The sequence below is a fragment of the Morone saxatilis genome, unplaced genomic scaffold (genome assembly GCF_004916995.1).
Source record: "Morone saxatilis isolate NCDOM2014 unplaced genomic scaffold, NCSU_SB_2.0 Contig24, whole genome shotgun sequence".
Lineage (NCBI taxonomy): Eukaryota > Metazoa > Chordata > Actinopteri > Moronidae > Morone > Morone saxatilis.
This window is the reverse complement of record NW_023339807.1, coordinates 12,442,930-12,456,014: the sequence shown is the minus strand read 5'-3', so window position 1 is coordinate 12,456,014 and position 13,085 is coordinate 12,442,930. Positions and strand designations below refer to the sequence as shown.

Sequence of the window (13,085 nt, the reverse complement as noted above, 5' to 3'; positions counted from 1 at the left end):
TCTTTTTACTTTGTGCTTTGCATGCAATATAAATTTTAGTTGTCTATCTTTTAGCTTTAAGCAAAATAAACAAACAAAAAAAAACTGGTTTGTGAAGGTAATATTTTTTTAGTCTTTTAAATCAAAAAGCAAACCATTTAGCACCATAATCAATGAACCAATGAGGGAGAGTTGAAGAGGAGGGACTGTAAAGACAAAGGAGGAAATCACCCTGCCCCTCACCAAAACCTGTACCCAGACAGACATGTCTCTTTACAAGTCACTTCACACACAGTCATGATGCGAGGTAGCTCGTCATTCTCCAGGGAGAATATTCACTAAACACCGGGTAAGTGTCTCATTCACACAGTTTTCTGCCTCTTACGTTTCTGAGACTTTAAACCACAAGCAGATTCACTTTATCATGGCTCATCTTTGGTCTTTTTTACTGTGTTTTCTGTGATCTACCCTGAACACTTCCTAGCGCGCCACTATTGATCTTCTGTTGCCCATGGAGACTTTTAGCTCAGGCTTCTCTTCTCTTGTGACTCCAGTCCTTTATGTGAGCTGTGGGGAGGCAGACTGTAAGTTCATGTCCTGTCAAAGGATGTGTAAATCTGACATATGCATGCATGGTTTTCCCCCTTTGTAAGCACTGAGATAGTATTGTGAGTGCAAGAAGCTTGAAGATCTGCTAGCTATGTCACAACTCTGCAAGAGTGCATTGTACATTTGAGCAGCATCGGGGGAATTTGACTATTGCATAAGCCAGTTTATTACAAAATCAAATGTATTCTAAAGATTTAGATATGTTTGGCAAGGACTTGGACCATAATAATAGAGACTATAAAAGAAGAATTGATTTATAGATCAGCAGCCTCAGGAGAGCACCAAAACATGCATTACTTAAACGCATAATTGAACATTATACAACATACATGTCAAGTTCATCATATAATTGTGAGTAGCAATATTTGATAATACAATCTAACAGTTTAAACTTAAGTTTATGGATTGGCGCTCCACACGCTCAGCAAATGAAAAGAGATCATACCTATAAGGATTGTATTGAAGTTTGTATATTACACAAAAACACATGACATCTTATCGCACATAAATTAACATGTTTATGCAGTGTAGAATACCATATAAATCCAAACTGCTATTGTCATAGTGCTGCTACTATGACTACTAACCCAATTACAACATTATATATTAATAATAGCATTATTATTGTTATTTAAATAATTAAAATTATTTAAAGGGAAGGGAAATTCATATAAATAAAAATGACTACTGTACAAAATGCATAATTGCGTACTGTACAAAAGTCTTTTTAATTGGGAAAAAAATATATATTTTTTTAATGTCACTTTGATGTATTTTGTAAGCAAATAATAAATATCAATTTTGATCAGGCAGCTTTTGACAGCCGTCAATGTAAATTGGTCTACCGCTTCATATTAATATACGCATACACGCATACGATAGGCCTCAACGAACTGATGCATGCTTGATTTGCATTATAATCTTCTGACGTGATCTCAACACAGTGCATGCAAGATTACACTTTTTTGTCAATGTAATGACTTTAAAAAAAAAATATATATATATATACACATATATAAATGAATACTAAAGTGAAACCTTAAGCTTGCTGTTAGACACTTATCAAATACAGTAAATCTAAGTGATGACACTGGAGCTGCTCTACTGTCACTTTCACTCTCAGTGCTATGTGCTATTTTGTTTGAATTATAAATAAAATAATCCAGAAATGATTTTTTATTATTAGTCTTTGGTGCAACATTTCCCAGTAGCTTCAATTAATTACTTTGATTAACGATACACAGAAAGATATAGAGAATGTGCAGATATGCATGCTAATTTAAAACATATTCCAGTAACGTGTCATTGTCATTTCGTTTCACATCTACTTTCCATTTACAGTCACCATCAGAGGACCGAATGGGGTTGCATTTGTGCAACAAAAAAAAGCTTCTGTAATAGCTCACAGTATTTGTGACCTCTGCTGCAGAAACCGACCACACACTGTATAATCATAAAAGTTCATTATAGACTTCAGACTGTGTGAAGATGACAACTTCTCAGGCATCCGGTAGTTTCGACACACAGTGTCAGCGTTGTCATCCATGTATTCTCTATTTTAGATATGAAATTCCAAATATTTCTATGACATACTTACATATTTACATGTTCCACACCTGCAAACTCATGCATTTGATGTTTATCGTGTCTTATTGTGTTGATGTTCAAACTTTACTTGTGTTTACTTGTGTGTACAGTCATTAGTCATGGTTTCATATACTGGTAAGGCTTTGTGGCTTTAGCGTGTGTATGTGAGCTACGAATATCAAAGCTTTGACAAAACTGAGTACATTTCCACACATCAACCAGACATTCAGACACGATATCAGACATGGTTGTGATTGAGGAGAGTCTAATAAAGACAATGTGTGAATGCGACTGCTCATGAAGATATAAATACTTGGCTTTGAAGTCAAAATTCTCAGCCATTTTATAAAATGTTCTGCAAACTAGTTGAAAATGAAGTTAACCATTTGACCAACATGTCACAATATAAACAAATTAAAAAATCACCTCGGGTACATTCTTCTGCCCCCTCAACTCTCACTACAGGTAATGCTGTCTGGAAATTATGGAGAAAAAAACTGTACAAACCACAGAAAAACATATCTGTTAATCACAAGCCAATCCCTGCTGTTGATTTGCAAAGTGATTTTCCTACTTACAACTTAGCATTTCTAGAAATGTCACATACCTGGTAAATAAATGGAAAAAAGTTGTGTGGGCATAATCTCATGGGATCTCTTTCTGATTTGTTTTGTTCCTTTGACTTTCTCTTATCAGACTTTTGATTATATTTCTACAAACTTCAAAAATGATCCGAATCAACAACACCCAATACTTCCACTTCTTGCAGCAAGCGGATGCCTTACGTCGCTCAGGGTCACTCTGTGATGCCATAATCTCAGTAAAGAGTCAAACTTTCAGGGCCCATCGGCTGGTACTGGCTTGTGCTAGCAGAAGATTAGCACAGCAGCTAGCTCTAGGAGACGTAGACAGCCCAGTCCACTGCACTCTGGAGTATTTCTCACCCCGCACCTTCCAGCAAGTTCTGGACTTCACTTACACACAGACTCTTGAGGTGTCTGTGGACGACCTGCACCTGCTACTGAGAGCTGCTCAGCTGTTGGAGATGCAGCTGCTGGAGGACCAGTGCCAGAAGCAGCTGGACAATCTCCACGACAGAGGTAGAGGGGAGAACAAACAAAGAGAAATCACAAATGTCAAAGAAGAAGAAGAAGAAAGTGTAAAGCAGACAGGTCGAAAGCGAGAAGGAAGTCCAGTTCAAGAGGAGAAACTCGGAACGACTTCTCCCCCAGTGGAGGAGGCAAGCAACAGCATTGTCACGGAAAACCTTTCACCCTCTGATTCTGTCAAGAACCACAACAATCTGCCATCCTCAAGAAAGAAGCCCAGAGTGTCCCCCGTGTCAGCATCACCCTATAACAGAGACAGTGTCATTACAAGGCCCACCAGCAGCAGTTCCTCTTTCTCCTCTCCCTGGCCTTTCCCTACAAACATGTGGAATTCTGTGAACACCCTGAGGTGGATAGCAAAAGACTATTCAAACTTAGTTGCAGGTCACCCCCTTACGCCTCCAAACCAGACCTCTGTAGCATACCCGTTCTCCCTCAGCACTCCCCACATGTTCCCCCTACTTGGCTCCCATTTTCAAAGCTCTGTAATGGGCTGCTCAGCCTTTCATCCACGTTATACACCAAACCTTTATGCTGGATCTACAGGTATGGGGAACATAATCAAGCAAGGCCTGTTAAAAAGAAAAAAACCCAGCCCGAGATCATTTACTGGGAACGTTCAAACCAGTGAACTGAGGTAAGTCTACACTTGGACATGATTTTGGAAACTTCAGTTTTTTATTTTCAGTCATTGTCTCCCTATTTTTTCCTCTCATAGACTCATTTAAGAACCCCCTAATTTGCTCAGTTGTTCCCTTGCGACATCTACAGCTACCTGACTCATGCTGCTTGGGTAGATGTGTGTGATCAGGCCTCCTGCACTTTCCAACTAGAGCAGTTTCACCTTTTAACCCTTCCCTGCCAGTCCTAATCAGTCAAAACTATTTTTTTTAACATATCATCCTAGTTTTTAGACCTATAACCACTCAAAAGAACATAAGACATACATATTTCCAATAAGTCTAAATATAAATTTGAACAGTTTTTTGTTGGATTAAAACAAATCATACTTTGTTCTAATTCAGGATAAATGTACCACTGTCCTTTTGTGATACTAAGTAGTTTTTTGGGGGGAATTTTACCTATTTTTTTTTAACCTCTTTTTTAAAACCTATGCATACTGTACAGTGTTTTACACAGTGTAACTAAACAGTGTGTAAAGGGGAGCCCCCTAAATTTCTCCCCTCCTTTGCAGAATTCAAGATTTTCCACCCACAGAAACACAGATTCAGTGTTTAGACTGTACCACAAGAAATTGTTCAAAACATATAAGTGTATTTGTGGAAAAAAATAGCTATTCTTCAGTGTGACTTCATTATCCTGTTCCTTCTACTTTCACACATAAAAGTTAGATGAGCTTTTACTCAGAGCGAACGTTATAAATATCTTGTGGTTGTGGATGGAGAGGAAGGAAAGGGTGTTTAAGGATGTAATCTGTGATAACACTTTAAGTTGTAAAATACATGCAGACCGTGAGACTTTGACTTGATGTGTATTTCACTAATGAAGTATCTCTTTATAACACAAATAAAAGCAGTTTCTTTATCATTGTTAAAGGCACAACTAGTGTAATGTTTTCATCAGAAAATGTATTTTCCACAGTTTCCATGATGTACCCAAAGCCAGCACAGAGAGGGTTAAAGACTGCCAACACTGCAGTAAAAGCCTCCCTGGTGATCCAGTGCGGCGGGAGTCAGCCTCCACACCATCGGGTAATGATATGATTATGACAAACAGAAAATGTTCTGTTTTTTCACTTCACAACACATTGAACACGCTATTATTACTATGCAATAAGATCAAAGCTGTAGCAGTGGATATTGTGTGTAGAACCAATCAATCTACAATTAATTTAACGTGATAGTAAGACAGTTCTTGTCATGACCCCTAACCTCGGCAGACTCCAGCGACGTAGCTACGCAATGGAAAGTGATAAAGAGAGTTGTGGTTTTGAGAGCATGGTGCAGCAGGAGCAGTACTGTGGTTACTAGATACAGCTAGATACATGCAGTACAGTATGTACTGCATCACAGCAGTGGTTTGTCCCTTGCAAAAAAAAATATATTGATTTATTATAATACAATTAATACTATAATATGAATGTAAGTCACTGCAATGACACAAAAAAATAGCTAAACCAACATTCTGCGTGTGTCTATGTGCTTACATGCATATGTGATTATGATAGTTCAGCTTGTACAATCAAGCTGATAAACATGGTTTATCTGATGTTTAATATCTCTGCTTACTGGAACATTATGTTCATGTTTTAAAAGATTAGGCTATAGTAAAACCACGCAGCTAACTGCATTGAAAGTAGTGTACTAACTTAGGAAATGTACTATGAAGTATATAATAATACTACTCAAGCAATTGAAAATCTTTCTATAAAATGTGTAAAAGCACATAAACGAAAGGTAAATATATAAATGTAGCATTCAGGCGCCTGTTTTTATTTTTAACTTATATTATATTACTATATTACTGAAAATAAAAGCATAAGCATAAGATGAAAAATATAAGACGTTAGGTTTAAAGTGAAAACTTAAGAGAAATATTGGACAGGAAACATGCTAATGACAACAGGTCTCAGTAGGTTGTGTTTAGAGTGGTGAGTGTTCAATTGTTGTGGTTTATTCTCATTCTCTCGATTTCCCCTACTACAGTCCCACCTCTTATTTCAGCATCCTGTCTATACTATGAGGCCAAGTTTTCACCTAAGAAACCCTAAAAAAAATATAAGGTACCGAAAGGCTTCAGAGTTGCTACTTAAACCTCAAAATCACACCTTTGTAATTTTTTAAGAATCACTAAGTAGCTGCAGAGGAGACACTTGTGCAGAGTGACAGGAAAGTAAGCTGAATGTACTGTCTTGCAACAGGATGCTGACCGAAAATATACTTGTTGTTGCTTCTGAAAGGTGAATAAAATAATGTATATCGAAGTAATATACTATTGTAAAATAAACTGTAGTTTATTTTTGATAATTGGTACTATATCAAGGTGAGTCAGTGAGTGCTACTTCAAGAATGGAAAAACTGCACTGTCTCATTATCGACGGATCTGCTGATTACGTTCTCAATTAAACAATTAATAATTTAGTCTATAAAATGTTAGAAAGCAGTGAAAAATGCAGAGCCCAAGGTGACGTAATCCAGTGTCTTGTTATATCAAACCAATAATCCAAAAACCAAAGATATTCAATTTACAATGATATAAAACTGAAAAGCAGAAAAGCACACTGGGGAAGCTAGAACAAGGGACTTAAACGTTTAATCGCTTATCAAATCATTAGCCAATTAATATCCCGCCAATCAACAAATCAATTAATCGACTAGTCACTGCAGCTCTAAAATGTGTTTTGTTCACTTTTTAATTGGTCATTCTGGGGGCCTGTGGATGGCATTGCACTTGAATATGAGGACTAACATATGACAATACAAAGAATGAAAGAAAGAACATAAAGGCAGAAAACAATAATTGCACTTTTAATGAACTCATATAGTAATATTAAACATGACTGAACATGGGGGGTCCATACTCAGTAACACTTTTGCAGGACTGTTGGTTGTTGCAGGAATTTAACCACAAAATATATTTTTAAGTGAAATTTTCGTTAGGTCACACTGCCCACCACAAGATCACACCTTCACCTGTTTCCTTCATCTTGTTGTTTGCACAGGTGGGACCTGTGCAGGGTGTCGGTTCTGTGGAAGAGGAGATGTTGTGCAGCATGAACCACAATCCCATCGACAAGAACACAGAGGGGAAAAACCCTACCAGTGCCAGCACTGTCCCAAGAAGTTTAGTCTGAAACATCAACTGGATACACACCACCGAGTTCACACGGGTAAGCACACTATTTAATCGGCAGTGCAAGACAAAAGCGCTTTGGGTCTACTTACTCACACTGTTCATAATTTGTCAGAAATGACTGTAAATAGCATTTATTTTTATTTTTTTCTGAAAAGAGAGAACATTGAGTAACTTGCGAGTACTCAATGGTTAAACATTACACTTTAGGATTTAAGACTACGCCTTCCCACAATGGGGGCAAAGAATATCTGTTGTAGGACATTAGAAAAAAAACTACAAATAATCCCCAAATGAATTCCAATATTCAATATATTTCTTTAAATTTAGTTTCAAAGTGGGCCATCAGGTAAAAAGAGCCAGATAAGTACAAAAGCATTTGTGTACTTTGACTTTTAAAAGCAAATTGCATTAAACTGCTCAAAAGTAACAATAGAGGGATTGGTCTGAGGTTGTTTAAGTGAGAGCGACGTGTCTCTAAAGCTACATCCGACAAGTTAGTTGTCAGAAAAGAACGGCAAGTTAATGGTAGACGAGGGACTTTATGACTAATTTTCATTTTAATCGGCTCTCACAGATGTTTGAAAAAGCGCTGTTTCTTTGACAGTTTCTACTCATTTTAATACTATACACTCACCTTACAGCAACTTGAAACTTGCAGACCTGAAACTTGCGTAAAATCCAATCCATTAATCAATGGAACTTTAACAGCTTTTAAAGCTACATTATTTCTATACGGCAATGCAACTGAAGTGTGAGTGCAAGTGAGTGTGTTCTTACAGCTGTATTACCATGCAATGATGGCTTTAACAGTCACAGCAACATGGAGCAAAATATTGACTGTGATGGATTACCTATGTCAATTATAGTGATCATATACAAATTGGATGCTGGAGTGTAAGTGATGGAAACCAGTGGCCTAAACACCACAGCACATTTAAACAAACAAAAAAAAAGACTGGCAACAATATAAATTATACAAGATCGTTTGTTGTAATTTGCTTTAAACATGCTAAACCACAAAAATGGCGCTAAACACACCTTCGAAAAAGGCCACTTTTTCCGATAAAATGCAAATCACTTCTGAAACCAATATTTCAAGAGCAAATTTTATGTTTCCTGACATCTAAAACTTAAATATGAATTTGTCCTTAAACTGAAAGATGCAATCCTTACATATATTTTATCTTATCGTATCTAACTGTTCTATCAAACAGTCTCCCTCTCACACACACACACACACAGATTTTCAAAAGATTTTGGTTCAGAATGATATGTATTTATCTCAAGGACAAAGGTTTGGTTTAAACATGTCTGTAATGTAATGCAATAAGGCTCTCAGACATTCTGTTTTGCTTTCAAATATTTATTTTCCTATAGATAAACTTTTTCAAAATGAATGCGTCGATACCCATGTAGGCATGATTTACTCTTCCATCTGACAAACAAACTCATTTGAATTATTTTATAAACCCCTTGACTTTAATAGCTCAAATGTGTTTCAGCAAGATTGCATCTGCTCATGTACAAAACATATCACACATATCTGTGTTCTTAACTATGTTATCGAAGCTAACTAAAAACAAGAATATACCACATTTTGGTCATAACTGATCGAATCTATTAGAGAATGAGACCTTGTAAAGCCTTTGAATTCTAGAGAACAAAAACCGTTGGCTCCAAAGTATAAATATACACTCAAGCCATGACCTACTTTAGGCATTGTTACGTCTATGAGTCGTGTGTTAGCGGTCTGTCAAAATATAAGAAATGATAAGACCTCTTCGTGTTTCCGTGTCATGTCTACGGCTCTGGTTTTATTAAACCAATGCTGTTTATGTGTCATCAACATACAATTAAAGAGAAGACCGGATTTAATGGGACATACTTGTAACTGTTAAATCTGGATTATACTCTGCCATTATTGCATCTAGATAAAGTGTGACCCTGTTGAGTTGATTTTACTCTAAATCTCTCAATAGTAAAATGCACTTTTTATGCCTGAAAAACACCTAAAGGTTTCAGACCCTCTCTAAAGTGAGCCCCTCCCTCTACTGCCTTCCTTCCTGTGCCCCCCCCCCCTTTTCTCTTCTCTCTCAAGGAGAGAAACCCTTCGAGTGTCGTCTCTGTGGCCAGCGTTCACGGGACTACTCAGCCATGATCAAGCACCTGCGGACTCATGGCGGGGCAGCGCCATACCAGTGCACGGTGTGCCTGGAATTCTGCAGCAGCCTGGTCGCCATGCAGAGACACATCAAGAGTCACGCAGTGCAGGACTTCCCCCCTAACTGGACCATCAACAACACCTACCTTTACACCTCACACATCTGAGCCAGCACTCGCAACACAAGACATCTTTGTTTACACAAAGTTCTCATAATGTGTAGTTTTAGTTTGTGCCTATCATGTATTATCATTACATTTGAGTTTTTCTGTAAACCCAGAAGGTCCTTTAACAACACTTACCATTGTTTTGAAGTAATAATACATGAGAGGCACAAAATGGGACTATATGTTGCAATAACCTCCATACAAACTATAACTATAAACTATGTCTGTATTCACATTCACATTCACAACTTTAAAACAGTACTCATTTCCAATGAGAAAAGGCAGTTAGTAAAGTATTGGGTCATGTACGTGCATTAAAGCCACACGAACAGCTCATCTTCATCGAATGACGCAGGCCTCTTCCCTCTTACTTTCATAATTATTGGACGGCTTGTGTAAACTTTGTAAGTTTGACCAAGGTTTATAGCGCCCTCATGAGGGTAACCACTTTAACCATTTTTTTTTTTTTTTTTTGTAATGTTGCTTACAAATGCTTCACCATGCCACAATGTGACCAGTGGCTCAGTTAGTGTGTTTGCAGCTGGACAAAAACTTTTAAGTGCTGGGACATATAAACACACATGCACTGATCCAGATTTAGTTAGAATCTGTCTATGATGATTCTTCAATAAATATATCTATTAGATCCTTAAATCCTGGGGGGTTCATTCATTGTTTGTAGACAGTCTGTCTAGCCAGTGACAAACAATAGTCCAGCATTTTCTTGTATTTTATTCCTCCATTAGTGGATTTTCTGCATTGTCAGTCACTGATGGTTGCTGACCCAACTCACTGGTTGCAGTTCAAAAGGCATGAATACAGTGAGTAAATGTGTTTCAAAAGTGTATACCAAGTGTATCTAGCAACTACCATACCTCTCTAAAAACACCACAGAAGTTATATGTGAAGTTATTCCCAAAGCCCTCATGTTTATCTATCTATGTATGTATGTATGCGTTATGTAACCTCTCAGACCGAGCTGTCAAGTTCAGGTCTCCACTGAGAGCTATTTGTTGATTTGTACAGCATTATCTTAATGAGTATGGGGTGGAAAATAGACAAATGTTCAAATGTATACATTTTTATAGGCTTCAATGGATCAATATTCCTTGTTTTATACTACTAAGCCATCAAATAAACATGCTTACGCACAAGAGCTTTCGTGGCAATTCTTTATAATTTGCACACATAATAAAAGACATGTAGTTGTAAATGTCAAAGAAAGTTCTTGGGGGCAGCTGGCCACAACTTTTTCATTTTTATCATTGAACCTTTTCTACAAACTATAGTATCTAGCTTAAATTAAGAGGATTAAGACAGTTATGCAGTGGTTTAGTGAGATATCAGATGTACCAGAGATTTATTTTAAAGAATTCTTTACTTCTTTTTATACTGTCCAATTACTCCTATATCTACACATGATACCATGAATTCATTAAATCATTAAGTATCCAGTCTGCCAAGCAAAGAGTAGACACTTTTGAGTACAGGAGTAAATAGTTTGTTTTCAGTGAGTCAAGCCGAGTACACACAGCAATGCCTTATACTACTGCTCTTTTTTTCATTGTCATTTCCTTTAGACTCTGTCCTCCAGAATGTTATCAACAGAGAATCCTCCATGAGACGGTTGCTTGTCTTTGTCCTCCTCTGCCCAAGTTCCCCAGTCTCATGCTAGAGCCATTAAATGGAGCACCTGGCTGGTTTCTCCAGTGTCATGCAGGGTTGAAAGCGCTCAATGTACCCCACTCAATATAGGCTGTTTTGGCTTGGTACATCATGCCTGCGCATATAACGATGAGATGGAAGTGGTTGTCAGTGTTGATTCTGTCAAACATGTTAAATGCATCACAAGTTTGAAACTGAAGTACACCTCATTTGCCACACGGTGCCGCTATGGGTTTAAAACAGTCAAACAATGCTTCTCAAGGCAGGGAACCATAGACATCATAGAAATGGCCTTTCCGTTTTTGGAAGAAATTTATTTTCCCTACAGTATCCTCTTACAATACTAGGCAGCAATTATATCGTCTTTCAAAATACAAACAGGGAATACAAACAGAGACAGGGCTGCTCTATACTAACTTTTAGTTAAGTCTGTTGGAATTACATAATTTATGAGTTATGAGTTTTGTTTTACATGTAAATGTAAAACATGTTTTTACATGTAAAACAAAACATTGGATATTTGGATATTAATATGACAACTTACGAAATAGCTTGTGGTGTGGACAAGAACATCATCTTTGAAAAGAAAATTTTGTGAAATATTTTAATTTCCCTTTTTTACAATATTAAAAAAGACCATTAGAAAAATAAACACAAACTTGACAGAGTGCCATTATTATGAGACAATTAAAAAAGCTGCAGTTCATCTCTGACCTTCAGTTTTGTCTGTGCTGTGGGAAGGTATGTCACTGGATCAGTTTCCCGGAAGCTTATCTTAACCCTGTAAAAGTTACTCTGTTCTGTTTCACAAGATAACAACTGTAGATTTAATGCAACAAAATTCTGTAGAAACCATAGTCATCCAGTTTTATGACATTTCCTACTTAACATTTGTTTCTGAGGAACAGGAATCACATTGTTGACAATATGAGAATGTGGCCATGAATAGTTCTAGGTGAATAAGCATTCAGCATTAGTCATTTGAAATTTGTTCATAGCATACTCAAGGTGCACACTCTAAATGACGCCAATACAGCAGAATCAAAATTAAACAGAACAGAGAAAAATCCAAGAGGGTTACGGTTCGAGATCCTTTGTTCATTAGAAATCAGTGTTCCTACCATTGCTGTTCCCCTTGATCTTAATGTTGTCTAAGCAGACGTTATAAACACAGCCAGCTGTGCAGACACAGATGTTTTCCATTCAAGAATGGCCCAGTTTAGTGTAACAAAGAAAACAAAACAAGGGAGTCAATGGAAAAATATGTGTTAAATATACGTAAAACTCTGGTTATTTCATTATTTATGTGCATTTCAGTTTCAGTTTTACATTGAAATGAACATACCAGTTTTTCTGATGATTTGTAAAAAGCAGTGTAGCACTATGGGCTGAAAGGGCACAAGAGCATGTGCAGTCTACACTGTAATGAATTGCTGTATATTTACGGTGTATTTACAACAGTATCCTACTGTATTTTAAAATAATTGTAAAATACTGTTAAATATTCATGCTTACATGTAAATTAACAGTTAATGCTCAGTTAACAATAAGAAACTGTAATTTAACAGCATAAAACAGTATTTTCTGTCAAGCAGTGGAGACATCCCTTCTCAATATACACAATATACTAACTGGCTATTCCTGAACTTGACTTTGGAGAGCACAGCTCCGTCATATCATTCGAGAAGTCCATGTGGAGTTCAACAGAGCAGGTAAAGTAAAGTTATGCTTATCTCCCGAAATTGGTAGTGTCCAGTGTTGTTTTGTCTGCATGATTATTGAACTGTTTGACATTTCAGATGTTTTATTAGGTCTGTTTCATTAGTTCAGGTTGCCTGGCTAAGTGAAAGCAAGCTCTGTAGCTAGCTTGAGCTCAATTAGCCGTTGCTGACCTTCATAAAGTTTTTTTTATTGTAAAATGTATGTGTCATTAACATCTTAGAGATTGTTACGTTATTAAAGTTAATCGCCAATTTTGTGCACTTTTCGTCC

General features: G+C 37.0%; 1 protein-coding gene across 2 annotated transcripts; it reads left to right on the top strand.

Moving 5' to 3' along the window:
* The first annotated feature begins 246 nt into the window (after positions 1–246).
* Positions 247–10,574, top strand: zbtb32 (zinc finger and BTB domain containing 32). Of its 2 annotated transcripts, XM_035672224.1 has the most exons (5): positions 247–328; positions 2,872–3,921; positions 4,887–4,996; positions 6,967–7,134; positions 9,199–10,574. In XM_035672224.1, exons 2-5 carry the CDS (start codon positions 2,903–2,905, stop codon positions 9,426–9,428), a joined length of 1,527 nt encoding a protein of 508 aa, XP_035528117.1. In that variant the 5' UTR covers positions 247–328; positions 2,872–2,902; the 3' UTR covers positions 9,429–10,574. The 2 variants fall into 2 exon arrangements, with proteins under 2 accessions (XP_035528117.1, XP_035528118.1); XM_035672225.1 differs by lacking the exon at positions 247–328 and having other exon boundaries at positions 1,725–3,921.
* Positions 10,575–13,085: the final 2,511 nt, after the last annotated feature.